The sequence below is a fragment of the Lottia gigantea genome (assembly GCF_000327385.1).
Source record: "Lottia gigantea unplaced genomic scaffold LOTGIsca_4, whole genome shotgun sequence".
Lineage (NCBI taxonomy): Eukaryota > Metazoa > Mollusca > Gastropoda > Lottiidae > Lottia > Lottia gigantea.
This window is the reverse complement of record NW_008709379.1, coordinates 4,312,396-4,329,756: the sequence shown is the minus strand read 5'-3', so window position 1 is coordinate 4,329,756 and position 17,361 is coordinate 4,312,396. Positions and strand designations below refer to the sequence as shown.

At 33.6% G+C, this 17,361-nt stretch overlaps 2 protein-coding genes across 2 annotated transcripts; one reads left to right on the top strand and one right to left on the bottom strand.

Moving 5' to 3' along the window:
• Positions 1 to 1,714: 1,714 nt before the first annotated feature.
• LOTGIDRAFT_228817 (hypothetical protein) lies at positions 1,715 to 2,655 on the bottom strand (the record flags this gene model as incomplete). Its single annotated transcript, XM_009059821.1, has 2 exons — positions 1,715 to 2,111; positions 2,400 to 2,655. The coding sequence occupies 2 exons, from the start codon at positions 2,653 to 2,655 to the stop codon at positions 1,774 to 1,776; spliced, it is 594 nt and encodes a 197-aa protein (XP_009058069.1). The 3' UTR covers positions 1,715 to 1,773.
• Positions 2,656 to 10,039: 7,384 nt separating this feature from the next.
• LOTGIDRAFT_99952 (hypothetical protein) lies at positions 10,040 to 10,285 on the top strand (the record flags this gene model as incomplete). The annotated part of the gene is made up of 2 exons (XM_009059820.1): positions 10,040 to 10,195; positions 10,217 to 10,285. Coding segments are annotated over 2 exons (225 nt in total), but the record flags the coding sequence as incomplete, so codon positions are not given.
• Between the last annotated feature and the right edge of the window lie 7,076 nt (positions 10,286 to 17,361).

Sequence of the window (17,361 nt, the reverse complement as noted above, 5' to 3'; positions counted from 1 at the left end):
TCATTTTGACTTTTTGGTTCCGTTCGAAAGCGGGGATCTTGTGATCAAAACCTCGTACTCTTGATTGTAAATAACTCACAAACACTTTATAAAAAGTCAGTTTAAAACTTCGTCAAATATTATATTATACAAGATTCAATGTTCCTTTTTCTGTGGATGAAAACAAAAAACCTTGTATACTGTAATATTATACGAGTTATTGGTTCAATAGGCCGGAGTACTCGAAATGTTATACAAGGTTTATATTTTCAAAGTATGAAAACCACATAAAAAAATAATTAAAAAGATTTTAACAAAATACGCGTACAAATAGTTCTTTGCGTTTTTCTCAAAAAGTAATTTCAAGTCACGATATGCATTATGGAATTTTCCAAAACAAGATCCTAACTTTTTTATAAAGAATATCAATCCTTTTCTTACAATATAAGTATCATTCAGTTACCCCCTTTGTATGCCAAGTCACCCATTACATAGCCCAAGTTACCTCAACAAAAATCCCAAGTCACCCCATATTTAAAAACACCCATGAAAATGAAAAACTAGACAGGTACAAAAATTTGCAGTCAGACTTGTGAATATTACCATCATGTTTTCCATAAAAAATCAAGTACACTTGATGATAGAGTATGATGGGCCAGATAAAGTTTTGCCAAAATTAGAAAAATGTCAAACTTAATGATTTCTTAAAAAAAGAATTCTTGAAAAACGAAAATGCTTAGAAAAATGAAAGTATGCTTATCTAATACTTTAATTATCCTATTTTCATGTGAAAAAGTGTCAGTCAAGAATTTCAGGTGAAATTAGTTTTATGACATAATTTGTATATTATATTGTATTATTTCATACACCCTGGCCCAAGTACCATTTCATGATTAGAATTATAGAGTTATTTTTAAAATTTTTAAATTCAAAATCAGTTAACATTGGATTAGATTGTAGAATATAAAAACAATAGAATTTGATCATGAAAGTATATCAACAAATAGGAGTTTTTAAGAATTTCTTCACTCTTAATAATAACAAAAAATAAAAACTGTTAAATTGAGCTAGGTTCTAATACTATAAATTGTCTATAACTCTATCATAATAGACCTTATTCACGCCTCGTTTTTGAGACACTTAAAGCAAGGTTCATAACACAAATTATGTCATCCATTGATAAGATGGCGACGTCATATAAAAAGGAATATTATTGTATATAAATGAACTGTTAAACAAAAAAACGTAGAAATCTGAGAATTAAAACAAAAAATCAAGTGTGAAATAAAGAAGTGAAAACTTCAAACATAATGACACCCAACAATTAAGGTCTTAACAGCTGTAGTAGGAGTAATCATCAAAATAAATATCAAACTATGTAACAAACAAATCTTGTTTTCATTCACAATAAATATTCAAAAAAAAATTAATTTCAGTATATTTTATTGAAGATTATACATTGCCATAAATTAAAAAAAAAAAATACGGATCAGTGTGTTTTATTCAAGACAATTCCTAACAATATATTTTCCCTTATGCACAATGATTTCATTACACAGATTCAGTCCCCTTTTTTGTCTTTCGCAAGGATTCAGTTTTGTATATTTTGTACAAAAAATAATTCAGTTTAGTGTTACCTTATTCAAATTTATTTATTTCCATATGTTTTTTATGCACAATGATTGATTCATATAATTTTTCTTTCACAATGATTCAGTCCTGTATTTTTGTTTTTATAATTATCATTCAGTTCTGTATATTTTTTACTTTCATTGTGATAAAGTTCAGTTTATTTTATTCACAATGATTCAACTCAGTAGAATCCGTAACATATTTCTGAACACTATCCCATTCGATTATACAGCTAGAACATAATCTCATTGCTGTTAGTAATTCTTTTACTGTAGCATCTCTAGCCTTTCTTTGACGCCATCGATTTAAAGCAGAAAATAATTGCATTTGTGTGCTACTTCTATTATTCTCCTTATCTTGATAAACCTGGGCTTCAGAATTTCCCAAAAACAAAACCACACCTTCCCATCCATTTGCGAAAAAATTTGACAGACGGAGCAAATTTTTTTCATTCAAAGACTTGTTTTTCTTTTCATCAGGTAAATCATCTATCCAACAAACTATAAAAGAAAGATATTTATAAGTAATAATAAAACAAAATACAATGTGAACAACTGTTTTCTTTTAACCATGTAATATATCTTGGCCTATCTGAATGAAAGTTCAATACTAAAAACAAAGCTGGCATTCAGCTAAGTTTACAAGAAAACAATGAATTATAAGGCAACTCAATTACTTTTCAGCAATAGGCATACAGTTAAAATATAAAAACTCTTACATGGATCTTGAGGTTGCTGTACCACTGTGGATGTTAGTTCAACTGCTGCATGCTCATAGCCTTTTCTCACTAAGTGCCTTCAGGAATTTGTCATATGCATTAGGTCCTGATTTACTCAATATGTCTAACATTGTTCTTACACCATCTTTGTTACTACGACTTTCAGCTTTCTCTATACGATCCTTGTCATCGTCATCTAAAATTTGAAAGCTGAATAAGTCATCAACTAAATGTCCAGCAACCAGTTCATTACATAGGAATTCTCTTTGTTTTTGTAAAATACTGTATCCTGGCTCCGGCATCTTACTCCTTATTTTAGATCCCATATTTCTGCAGAAAAATACAAATATTAATAAACGGTAGATCTAAATCTTCAAAATACTAAATAGCTAAATTGTGAGACAATGGTTAAAAGTATGGGTTAACACAGCTTGGAGACGATGACAAATATTTACCGCTATTATTGAAGTTGTGTCATATGAATCGACTAATAATATTTAGCTTCCCCAATCTATAAATAAATAAATAAAAAATATGACAGACGGACTCAGACATTGATTGGCTGTTGTTATTACATATTGCCAATTGTCAACGTTGACTATATGAACAGTTTTAAGATTTCACCTCTTAAAAATTTCTCGGTTTTAATGAGTACCTTATTATGTAAACGACTCTCCTGATTTTGGTTTCCTTGTCCACCCCTTTATTCCAAGTACTGTTATTATAAATGTTATGCGTCCTTGACCTTGGTCTCTATTAAGGTTTGACTCAACACCAAAAATGCACTGTTGTATTGAAATAGAAAAGCACCATGAATGGCAATGTCCGACTTGAATTAATGAATGCCTTCATAATCCTAAATTGAACTTAAATGAATTTTGGATTTGTGTCTGATTGATGTTCGTGTGTCTCAGACTACAGTTGGTGTGTCTTTACCGGAAAGAAGGGCAACATTAATACCTCAAAGCATATTGTTAAGCCTTCTTTTTGTAGGGCCTGACTCTATATGACAATGCCTACCCTACTCAAACGAGCAATGATGGGCACTGCATTTGTTATCTTGAGTTTTGTATTTCCTTTCAATTCCCATTAATAGGCTATAGGCTCTATATATGACTAAAATTCATCATATTATTTATTTAGTCAATATTCATGTTACACAAAGTAAATTCAAGAAGTTAAAATAATAACAAAAGATAACAAATTAAATTTAATTTTATTTTGGACATTTCTTAAGTTAACAAAGCTAGCAATTTTTTTAGCATAAACAATTCATCACACTGAGCTACGAATTTAAAAAGGAAAAAAAGTTATTTAGATTTAAATGGCAAGATTTGAATTAGCTTCTCCAGCTTTTCAGAAATTTAAAACAGTTTTGACATTGTATAAAGATAGTGGACCACAGCCATATATGCCCACCGCGCCATGCGGATGGTAAATATTTAGGGCATGGGCAATAACTCTGCTACTTACGGTCGAAAATAGCTCAAATTCGAACTTGATCTTTGTTTTATGAATATGTATACACATACCAAATTTCATTTGATTCCATCAAAAACACTAGTTTTTAGAGCGTTTACAAGCAAATGTTGACGGACCGACAATATACGTCCACATAGAGAGATGTGGGAGTATAAAAAGATGACTAAGGGAAACTTGGTCCAATCACAAAATTTGAAATCATTTATTTTTTTATTGAGACTACTTTTCATGAACAAAATTTTTTACAGACTACTATAATTGATGTTAATTGTTTGAGGGCAAACAATGTTTCAATAATAAAGGGATATAATAAACTAGCATTAGTAGTAAAACCCAAGTACTATGGTTCTTATACAAAAGATATTTTGAAAAAGTTAGGAATCCACAAATTTATGTCCCCTCATATATGCATATGCTTCTTAGGACAATCCCATGAAAATTTGGTGCTATTGAAAGAAATTTGATTTTATAGATATAGATATTTTTATAAATAATTGAACACTCATATATTCTGAGAGAGTAGCCTTTACTAGCTTATTGGTCAAACCATTGCAGTGTTTATTACAGAACTTTACGCCAACTCAGTAATCAACCAGATTATTTAAATCTTCAATATCAACAGTTAAGTAATTCTGCTGTTTACACTCAGACTAATCAAATGCTGAGATGCCTGAAAACATAAAATTTAATAAATTTCAACGAAATATATATACAGCAATATTGCAGATTTCAGCTATTGTATTTGTACCTTAAAACTTTTTTTTAACAGTGGTTTTCTCACCTGTAAAACTCTAAAAGCACAAGGAACTTTAGTCTCTAGAAAACTACCATATAATGTCAAGGCACTTCTTAATTTTACATAATTTCTAAAAAAACAAAAATATTTTTACAAATTTGTAATATCCAAATTTTAAATATAAAGGCAAAATAAAATTAAATAAAAGATAAAAACCTGAGAATAGAAGAGTTTTAGAAAGATTTTCAAATATTCTTCAGTACTGACATAATAGACAAATCCTATTTGAAGTTTACTAAAAGGCAACTATCTCAAGATGGCATACTGAAATATTCTAAATAACTACTATTTAGTTATGAAAGAAAGAAAAAAAGAAAGAAACAACTATATTTTACAAGGATAACAACTTAGGTTCAAAGTTAAGGATCCTTTCTACCAGCTGGTCCTTGGCCATACCTTTTGGCATTGATCTTTCCCAGCTTATCCATACCCATTTACAGCTGGTTTGACTGGAATTATGAGTGAAGATAATTTATTCAAGGTCATCGGACTAACGAACGCCGATCGAGAATTGAACCCACAGCCGTCATTTGCTCAACTCAAAGCAAATGATGTCATGTTAAGATATGAAATGGACATTAAAGGGATTGTAAAGAGGTTTTCTAGCCTTTTTATGTGTATCAGAGACACCTTTGACTTATATTAGGGACATTCCAATTTTTTGTCCAATGCCTGTGGTTCCTACAATTGGAATGTCCCAAATAGAAGTGAATGGCGTCCGCGTCCCATTGACTTCTATTTTATATTATAAAAAGGCTAGAAAATCTCTTTACAATCCCTTTAAGATTTTCTACATAACTTACTCTTTATCAACTCTTAATATAGATGTTGAATCATTTTCACTGAACTTTAATACATCAACATTTACACTAGCACCAACCTGCAAATACAAAATATGATCACTTTTTAAATCAGGGGCTTTAAGAATATTTACATAAAAGCACCTCCTGGTTTACACTGAAAGGGTGGTCATTGGTTCTTAGCCCAGGTGAAAGTCTATAGACCTTATTCAAGCCTCATTTTGAAGCATTGAAAGCGAGGTTCATAACACAAATTACTTAATCCATTCATAAGATTTCAACATTATATGAATGAATATCCAGTTTACATCATTAGACACACACACTCAACATCAAGAAAATAGGCTTCAAACTATCTGAAAGTAACACTAATTAGCTTGATCAATTCTAAATCTAATGATGTAAAATATGATTAATTTCAAAAGACGTCAAGGTGGCGATTTTTTGCAGTGAGGTTACCTTTCAAGGTTTGCGTTATGAGCCTCGTTCTGGATTCAGTATGGCCAAAGTGTGAATAAGGTCAATTGATCTTGAATAAGTCATCTCTTTTATTACTATTTGAATCAACCCTTGACATTAAACAAAATAACATTATTCACCTCTCCAAACAACTCCTTCATTGCCATTGTGATACTCTTCTTGTATAATAAAACATCTGTCTTATTCTTTTTATTTTCAAATTCTCTAAAATAACAGTATCTAAGTCATTGATAATGAAAGAACAAGCTCCAAGAACAATCACATATAGGCCTACCCTAAATAAATTTGAATAGTAATTACGCCTAGGTGTTTAAGCAGAAATTTTTTATGCTGTTATCTTTTAATTTCCTGTTTTAGAGACTTATGACTACATGGGGCAGGTTACTTCATACCAAATAGAGTACATCTTATCTCTCTAATAAAATAACAATATAATACGATTCTTCCATCTAGAATTCAACCAAAATATACCATGTCACAGGATAAAACATTCTCACAAATTGTCATTATTTATGACATAATGTTTAATTACAAGTGAACAGGACATGATCAGATGTTAATTCTGAAGGGTGCCTAAATGATAGCTAATATTGAACTCTATTAGCTGGTAACACGGGTAAGACCGTAAGACAAATATCAAAACAACAGTACAGTATCCCTTTAAAAGAGGGAAGTTCTTGTTTATAAGTACTGGGTATTTAAAGCTTAATGCTAAAAACAAAACTCAGACCAATACTTACAACTGAACTTGAAGATAATAAAATGGCAAACTTTCCTTGCTCACGCTTTTGCTATTTAAATCTTTCATTTTTATAGTCTGAAATAAGAAAACTTTAAAAATTGACAAAAGTGATAGAAATGCAATGTTTAATTTCTATAATTCAAGTCTGTGACTATGTTCCGAAAAGGTAACAATAGAAATAAATACCTACTCAGCAGCCTAGAAATATTTAAGGGTTCTGCTTTTCTTAGGATATTAGTATCATCTTGAAGTAAAAGGACAAATTACAACAGCTTCAAAATCATTAGCCCAACTGTGGTTCAGATACAACTACACAGTTAAATGTTGTCTGAAGCCATAAATAAGTACATCATCAACAAAGAAATTATACAGTAAAATTTAAAAATACACAGACAAAAGTGACAATACCTTCAGCTTTCTCATTAAAAAGGAATCCAATAAAGGCTTTCAATTCATGAAATTCTAATTCACCTGATGGCAATATCTTGGAGTTCTACTATTCAGTGCAGTTTTCGAACAGAGTTACATCCCTTGTGGGAGTTTTTTTTCAAAAATGGGTTTGTCTAATTTCCAAAATTCTGCCCAAATAAATAATAATAGGAAAAATAGCTTTGAACCCATATCCTCCTTTATAACAAATGAAAATTTGTTTTATGGCGATTTTCCGCATCTCCGAAGGGGATTTTTTTTAAACATATCTATTCATCTCGAATCCACCAAACTCCGATAGATTTGACCATTATATAACCTTTGGCTCTTTAAATGACGAGGAATTTAATTTGTATTGATCATATTTTCATTTTACAGTAATATTTATAGGATACAAATTCTTATTGTCAGACTATACGGGATAGAGAGAGACAAAAAACGAAACATCTAAATCTGCATCACCAACGTAACCACCAACTCTTTGCACTTTATTCGTATACACTGTTCTATCAGAATCTATAGGATACTTTACCTAATCTACTCCTCACATATAATAAATACACCTAATAATATCAAGATTTGTATTGGTTCTCAGTTTTAAAAAAAATTAAGCTTTTACTAATAAGGGAAAGTCCCAATCAGTTTTTTATCACCAATTTGTATTTAAGTTAATCTATACATTATAAATGATAATTAATGTTTGTTTTATGTCATTTTTTAGTTGTCTATGTCAGATTCTTCAGACTCGAGGATAACTTCCTGTAAAATTTTAGCATCATCTTTGGATCCCTTTTTCGGTACCAATTTTTCATACTCTGACTTAGGAGGCGCCTTGTAGCAAAAACATATAATAATAAGAACAACAGCAAGCACAGGCGATGTCATAAGAAGTCCGAACAATACTGGTTTTTCCTTGAACAATAGTTCCGCCTGCTCTTCCATTTTTGTCGGATTCCTTACCACCATATTGAAAGACATAACTGTCCACAATCGTTTCGTCGTACCATCGTTAACCACACAGTCCCATTTCCCAGTCATATTCTCATTCAAGGGGGCAAAATCTGCCTTGGAAAAATCCTGAGCAGAAATCCTACCCAATCTCTCATAATATTTCCCATTAAACCTCCATTCTTTAGTTGCTCTTTTGAATAGAAGACCAAACACTATACTAGGACAAAGTCGTTTGAATGGTTTCAACTTGTTCAGGGAAAAATCCGTTTTTCCAGAGTTTATCACAAGGGTAAAAATGTCCATTGTTATAAATTTGTTCGTAGAATATTCCAATTTGCACACATATGTACCATCGTCTGATTTAGTAGCACTTTTGATTTCTACTTTTCCATTGACTAAATCGAGTCTATCGCTCGCCTTTAAGATTGCCCCATTGAACATCCAGCTGTACAATGCCATAGGGTACTTCTTAAGCACCATAGAGGAGACATCACTTTCGCAGCTAAATTGGACCGTCTCAGAAAGAGATTTCTCGTAAGCATTATGAGAGTAAAATATATGTTGGTATATCTGTAGTTGGAGGGGGTAGGGAATATCCGAGGTCACCAGCCTTTGTTTATTTGCCTTATTTCGTAGCTTAAAATATGCTTCATCATCATCTTCTTTTATTTTATCTTTTTTCTTTTTTGGTTTAAATTTAGATTTGAAACCTACAATTATATTCATAAAATGTGTACGAGTAGTCAGGCGAATCGAACCCTTGCCTTTGCCATTGCCTTAAGCCTTAGTCCTAGCAGTACATCGTTGTGCCACATTCATGAGGCTGTTATATAGTTTTTGCTTGCATTAAATCTTGAAACCAGCTAATAACAGAAGCAGTTTTACAACTTGGCTTAGTCTCTACCTATACACATCTCCACAAGCATTTACACCTGATAAATTATTCCGATAACACATCCTGTGCTGTTTTACCAGGCCAACTGTCTTCTGAAAACGTAGAGTAACTCATCTATTCTCAACTCAAAACTTACCTTGACAGACTATTGATAATTGCAGTAGAAATAACAACAAAAAAATGCAATGAATATTCATCTAGCACCAGTTTGACTTCACAAAATGTCACTTGTTTTGTCACGTCCATCTTCTGTGCTCTCCATTCTGACGTATAGCTCAAATCATACAGACGTAGTGGATGACGTTACAAAGCAACGTACATGACATGGCAAAGAATTTAGTGCAGTGGTTGACCACAATGAAGAGGCCACCTATTTAGCGAATTTTCAAACAATTCTTCAAAACTTGACTTCAAAATAAAGCCGACACGGGCTGTACCATAGGGTAACATGGAGGAATACGCTCCCCCAAAGGACTCGATACTTGTTTCCTTTTACAGATTTAAGATCTACAGATCTAAGATTTACAGACTTTAAGATCGACTTCGACAGTGAGGGTATTATAAGTTCTGTGTTTTTTTGTGTATCAAATAGATAAATAATATACCATTGACAGAACATACAAAGATCGGGTAAGATAATCCGGCCCCTCATGTGACGGGGGCATTGCGATCTAACTTGTCCTATTACTAAAATTACTAAAGATCACCTATATCAGCAATTCATTTATTTCATTTGTTAACACGATGATATATTGATGCGCCCACCCACGACAATTAATACATTGAATCCAATCTTCATTGCTAGTGGAAAAAAGCTCTGTGCAATATATGCATTCTGTATCATCAACCGTTACCAAATTTATTTGATTTACTGGTTTTGGAACTTTCTTGGGAGTTTTCCGAGTTGACTTTATATTTGATTTTAATTTTCGTTCTTCTTTTTCTTCAAGGACATTTTTATACGGCGATGATGTAAGCACGGTAGATGACTCTGCTTTTCTTTTCCCGGGTGCTGAAGTTTTTACTTTCGGCATTGGGGATAACTAAGAAATGATCTCGGCTGCTTTCTTCTTATTAGATGTTCTATAAACGAGCGAATTTTGCGCAACAGATCGGGGAAAAGAAGATGAAGTCGATGGAGCAGGAGTCGATAACAATGAAGCAGGTGTCGATGACGATAGGGCAGGTGTCGATAATGATGAAGCAAGTGTCGATGACGATGGAGCAGGTCTCGATGAAGATGGAGCAGGTCTCGAAAACGATGGAGCAGGTCTCGATGACGATGGAGCAGGTCTCGATGACGAAAGAGTAGGTGTCAGGAACGATGAAGCAGGTTTCGATGACGATGGAGCAGGTCTCGATAATGATGGAGCAGGTGTCGATGAAGCAAGGAACGATGACGATGGAGCAGGTGTCGATGACGATGAAGCAAGTAACGATGACGATGAAGCAAGTAACGATGACAATGGAGTAGATCTCAATGACGATGGAGCATGTGCCAATGATGATGATGGAGTAGGTGCAGATGATGAACCAGGTGCTGATCACGATGTAGCAAGTGTCAATAAAAACAGAGCGGGTCTCGAAGACGATGAAGCAAGTGTTGGTCTCGGTGAAGATATCGACGGTGTCAATGCCCATGTTGGTAATGATGACAAGGTGGGGTTTACAAGTCCTTCGGTAATTATTACGACGGTAATGTTTTCTGTATCAACCACATTAGGGGGTTCTTGATCTGTGGCTGATGCTGACAGGAAGTCTTCGTCATTGAAATGATCTGAACCAAAGGGCCAAATTCCTGTACATTCAAAACCCTAAACAGCCTTATCCACAGTGACTGCTTTCGTGTAAGCTGAACCAAATAAATAGCCCATCTCATATACCGTAACTCTTCCACCAGGATGGGCAGACATCCAAGTATCAACTATACAACTGTAGTTGCTTTTAAAGCTTTTGAAAAAGGTTCAAGCAAGAGGATGCATTTTATGGCTGCAGTGTAGGGTAATCATTACCAATCTCTTAGAGCGTGCCAATGTCACTGCATTTAGGGTTTTATGAGAGTTATACCCACCAAGAGCAACATATGAGGATTCTCTCGGGTACAGCCAGCATATTTCATAAAATGGTTTAACCAATCTATCTATCCATCCAGAATGATACTTTCGCTATTGATCCTGGAGGTGCGCCTTTGATTAGATTATCATTCAAGCGCATGCGAGGAAAAATAAACATAGGCGGAACATAAATTCCACTTGCACTCATAGCACAAACAGCAGTGACATTTATTCCTCTTTCTCCACTAGTCACCTTACGGACTTGCTTTACACCTTTTGATGCCATAATTTTGCATGGAACGCGAACATTTTGAATGCCGGTTTTATCCACATGCCATAATCGGTCGGGTGTTAAATTTGGATTTCTAGACATTGTAAAACTGGTCTGTTTTAACCTTATTGAAACCTGTTGCACGCATTATGCTGGTTGTCTGGGGTGTTCTTATAGCCATATCTTTATGACGGGTCATGAATCCTTGAAGCCAATCAACCCCTGCCATTTTCGCTGCTTTATTGAATGGGTGCTCGAAGTTTGATGCCACTGCAAGATCATAAGCTAACCTTCTTACATCAAAGGAGGTTAATCCGAAGAGGGCCCGCTCCATTGCTTGAATGTGTACAACAAGTTCGTGTTCGAACTCTTTGGTATTACTGATTTTCTTCCCAAAACTTTTTAGCCTCGCTGTAATACTTTATTGTCCCTATGTCTGCGCAATGTCCTAGCAGGTACATTGTACTGTCTTGCGAAACCTTTCGGGGTGTCACCATATTCCAAAGCTTGTAGGGCATCTCTCAAAATATCATTGCCATAACCTCCTCGGTTTGAGGTGCGCTTGTAGTGACAAACCATATCTGAAATAACGAATAATTGTTAAGGGGTAAAACGCCCCACACCGAGGGGCAAAACGCCCCCAAGTGCGTCTTTATTTAGTCCCAAACATATGTGGGCGTATATTGTCGTCACCCATGTCCGTCCGTCGTCTGTCGGTCCGTCCACAATTGAACTAGAAGGCACAATTCTTTACCGATTTTGACGAAACTTTGTACAATTGTTTGTAATCACCCACGGATGACCCCTTGTGAAAATCAGAAAAAGTGAAAAACATTTAGTATGAGTTGTTGCTCTTGTTCAATTTTGATCTTGTGTACGCTCTAGAAGGTTGAATTATTGACAGATTTTGACGAAACTTGGAGTGAGTGTTTGTTGTCACCTAAGGGTGAACTCTATTAATAATCAGAAAAATCGGAAAATATATAGTATGAGTTATTGCCCTTCTTCTTAAAAACGCGATCAAGTATTAGCCTGTAAGCACACCAGAAGACCCATTCCTGACAAATTTTGAATTTTTTTTTATAAAATTGATGGATACGCAGGCGTGACGTAAATGATGTAGGGAGATAAAGATTCTGAAATATCCATCTTTCCAAATATATATGGGTTAAAGTCTTTAAAATACCAGGAATTGAAACCTGATCTACGATTACCATTCTTTCAGCATATTTGCAATATAGGGGGCATACTATTATTGCCAAGTCTCCTGCTCTTAGTAATACAATTTGATTCGTTTTTTTTATAACAAAAATGATAAATTCATTTCGACAGGGGCAGAACCGATAAGACTGCCTCTTGACACACTCATGTGTGTGATTTATCAATTCAAATCAAATTACTTTACTCGGCAAAAAAAGCACCAAGAGCTGAACAATATCTATATCAATAATTAGGTTACATCATTTGATGACGCAAGCAAAACTGAAAATCATTCTGATTCATTGGTCAATTCATTTAGTATGACATTTGTTTCGAAGTCTAACGTTATTAGTAATTTATCGTGCAACTTTAACAATCAGCGTTTTGTCTTGACATCGGAAACCCCCTTAATACTGCGACATTTTGACTCAGATTATAACCTGTCACGTGGTTCCGATAAAGATTTACTAGATCTATAAAGAGAATGTTGATGCTTATTATATTACTTCCTTTATTATATTGAAAATAACTATTCTGCAAACTTGGAAACATCACAATGATGACCTTTGGAATTTTAGTGTTTATTTTCTCAGGTTTGATCATATTTATTAACTTATTACTGCGTAATGTCACTAATGTCTGTGCAAAGGAAACCTAGAATGCCTGTGATGTCTGCATTAAGCTAGTAATTTCAGTGATATTTGCCTGCAAAATTACATTTTTTCAGTGCAGTTTGTTTGGATGATCTACATTATTTTCGCTGTTTGATTTCAGTAATTATATTTGGATAAACATTCGTTTAAGTATGGTCTGTTCGGATAAACATCTATCTTAGTATTGTTCGTCTGGATAAACAGTAATTTAAGTACTGTTTATTTTGTCTGCGAATGAACATTCATCTGAGTATTGTTTGTATAGATAAACTTTCATTCAAGTATTCTTTACCTAGATAGACATCCATCTAAGTGTTCGTTGCCTCGATAAAAATCCGTTTAAATATTGTTTGTCTGGATAAACTGCGTTACTATTGTCTGAATAAGTGAAGTAACTTCAGAGGTGTTTGTAGCCATCATGTTTATTTATTTCAGTAATGATTGGAAGAATTGCATCACAATGTGAAATAGAAACCTGTGATAACTATGATCTTTTAACCCAGGAAAATTCTTTAGGTCTTATAAGATTAGACGAGGTCGATCCCCTGTGCAGGTACAAAGTTTTGTCTTATATATTTCTGAATTATGCTTAGATATTGCTGAACAAAACGGTCTTGGACCCCGAGTTGAATGCACAATACATTTTTGCGAGAAACTATATATCACTGACATTTCACTCATTTGATTAATAAGTTATGTACTTATGATTAATGATATCCGTTATTTATTTTCCTATTGTGTGACTTTATTTTCTTGTTAATATTAGAAAGTACTTAACAATGCTGCCGCAGATTCATAAATATATGCATATGATCAGTAACAGGGATTCTAACATACAATACACCCCATATTTTGTTTGTAAAATATCCCCAAAAATGTAATTCGGTGACTCCAATCAATATGTAAATGTCATTAATTAATATGAGAAGGTGTCAGTTTAAATGCGTAGTGTTCGTTATCTGTCACTGGTTACTTTTTTCACTATGATCAAAATAATCTATTGTAATACAAATACTGGTGCATGGGTCCAATGAACTAGTTATCTCAAGAGAATCTATCACTTATTCAACTCCGTATTATTTTCAGTATAATAGATCAGTTAGAAATGTGTGTCAATAGAAGTATTCAAGATTGCCAATATAGTGATAGGAGCATGTTCGAACCTGCTTTAAGAGCAGCAACAGTCATATGTAAAAATACTGATGGTATGTAACAGTTAAAGTTAAACCCATTTCCAAATTCCATAAGGTATACTACTGTTAAATGTTATATTAATAATGGTATAAACTTTTAAATGTTAATAAGTGGCTAAATTAATTAACATTTTACGTGACTGTATATTTTAGCATATAGGAAAGCTCTTCAATGTTACTTTAATTCTGCTGTTGAAGAAATAGTTGATATTTGTACTGAAAACTTGGGCGAAAGCGACATGAGCTGCGGGTAAGAAGTGACAAATTTTTCATTCTTCTTACAGTTGTGTCCGAGTCATTTTAGCATCACAATTCTCTAATCTTTTGCATTTAAAAGAATTAGTTGATAGGCCTAATGATATCCAGCATATTCGTCTAATCATTTTTCTTAATCAAGTGGTTTATATCAATGTCTGCTATCTAAATAACATGGTATTATACTTCGACATCCGATTCTGTGATAAGTCAACAAATTCAGACTGTCGTCACTTCCGGAACGTTAACGGTCTTCTCTTGTGGAGTTAAAGACTTGACAAGCATCTTATCGCTTATTTTACAGGAGTATTTTGGCTTACCAGACTTGTATAACAGCAGATAATTCTTTGAGAGATCATTGTAGTGCATTAGATATTACATTACTTGGTAATATTACCACAGCAAGTATATACATATTTATCCAAAAATACAACTGTATAGTAACTAGTAAGTAGGTCTATACGTTATTATATCCATATATCTCCTTATTCATTTACTTCACCGAAGTCAACGTCTATCTGAGGATCCATGACCACCATTGTCTGTGAGTTGGCAAGCTTGCTCTATAATTTGCGGTCCTGGATTTGACGGTCGGAGGTAAAAATGTTTAACACTTCATGGTGGTATACAAGTGTAGTTACAGAATAATCAATCGAATATTTTTATATTGTAGCTAGATCAACCACATTGCCTTCAACAATAAAGACATCAACAGCATCATTATCAACATTATCAACAACAGCTTCCAGAACAACGAAGGGTACCAATAATCCCAACTACCCGGGTCCTAATACTGACGAAATGGAAGGAGGAGCTGCATCGCTAGCAAAATGTCTTGTTTTGTCCTTGATGACCCTGTTTTGTGCCGTCATAGCAATGTATGCATAGATTTGTAAAGACATTGTTATTGTTTATAGAATTATCTTTGCTTTACATTGCCATTCAAAATCCTATTTCAACAATAGTAGCAGACGTATTTATTTTTGGTGTGCGTAAAACTAGTTTTGAAAGATTGTATAATGATATATATAATTGATTTACTTTTGTATTAAAAGATGTATCTTCTGAAGACGGTGGACATCGGCAGGGTTCAGTTTAGATCGAAAACTCGATCGTCCCACCAATTTCTATATTTAGCTTATTAATGTCCCTTAGAATGAAAAATTCATCAGCCACACATGGTTTTCGATGAGCCCAAATTGATGGATAGATTAAAGAAAAAATAAGTCATTTAGGTTGCTTGATAGACAAAGAAAGCCTCACAAACAAATGTAGGATTTAACCCATTACAGTACAAGTACACGGAGACCCCTACACCACCCAACTCCCCAAATCAATTGTAGTATGGAAGGGTTTTTGGGTCAAAATAAGATGCTCTGTTAAATTGTCTAATACTTATTATGATACCGTCATTTTGGTATTATCATTTTAAACAAATCATTTTCGACATATCATTTTCAACATTTCTGATAGCAATATGCAAATGAGGTCAAAAGGCGTGGCTTCCAGAAAAAAAGTTTTCACACAAGGGCAATAACTCATACTAAATATTTTTCGATTTTTCTGATTTTCAATAGGGTTTATCCTTGGGTGATAACAAACACTCATGCCAAGTTTCGTCAAAATCCGTCAAGAATTGTCCCTTTTAGAGTGTTTACAAGTTAACATTTTAACGCGTTTTCACAAGGGCAATAACTCATACTAAATATTTTCCAATTTTTGTTTTTCAATACGGTTTATCCGTGGGTGATAACCACTACTCATGCCAAGTTTCGTCAAAATCCGTCAAGAATTGTGCCTTCTAGAGTGTTTTTGAACTAAAAATTTAACGCGTTTTCAAGAACAAGGGCAATAACTAATACTAAATATTTTTCAATTTTTCTGATTTTCGATAGGGTTTATCCTTGGGTGATTACAAACAACCATACCAAGTTTCATCGAAATCAGTCAAGAATTGTGCCTTGTAGAGTGTTTACGAGCAATTGTGGACGGGCCAACCGACTGAATGAGGTGACGGCAATATACGCCCCCCATTTCATGTGGGTGTATAAAAATGATATGTTTAAAATGATAATACAAAAATGATATTTAAATGTGTAGGCTAATTAGTGAGGAAATGACAAAACACATTTGTTTTATTAAAATTTACTTAAGCAATATTACAAAGTTGACGGTATCATATTAAGTATTTAGACATTCTAAACATTTCAACAATGGATTAGACAAATTAGCATATCATCTTATTTAGACCCAAAAACCCTTCCATATTGTAGAGCGATATAGGATTATTAAAACAGAACTTAAAAAACATGTTGTTACTCAGAGTTTGACACTATGCATGTATACATGTATTTGGGATCCTGGTACACATCATAAACATTCAGGGCCTTGGAATAAATCATAATTTATGTCTTATGACTTGATACTACACAGGCAACAATAGGATGGATTTAGATTGGTATTGAGCAGGATTTTGGACTCTCTTTCAAGGTATAACAATGGCTGTTTGAATACGTTTATTTAAGAACACATATATTATGAACACTTAGTGAAATGTTTGATTATGACTGAAGACAGTTCAAATGAACATAAAAATCACCATTCTCATGAAAGATCTCATGTGGGACTACAAATTAATATTTACATTGATTTAAGTGATACAATTCTGCTTTGTTACAAATGTTACCTATAATTTTTATCGGATAAATATTTAAGGTGGGCTATCGACTGGGCAGTCAGTAGGCAATATTGTGACTAGGACAACTATATATACCTCGATTTGAAAATATAAATTCATTTGTAATAAATTAATTAATTCCGCACCTTTTAAA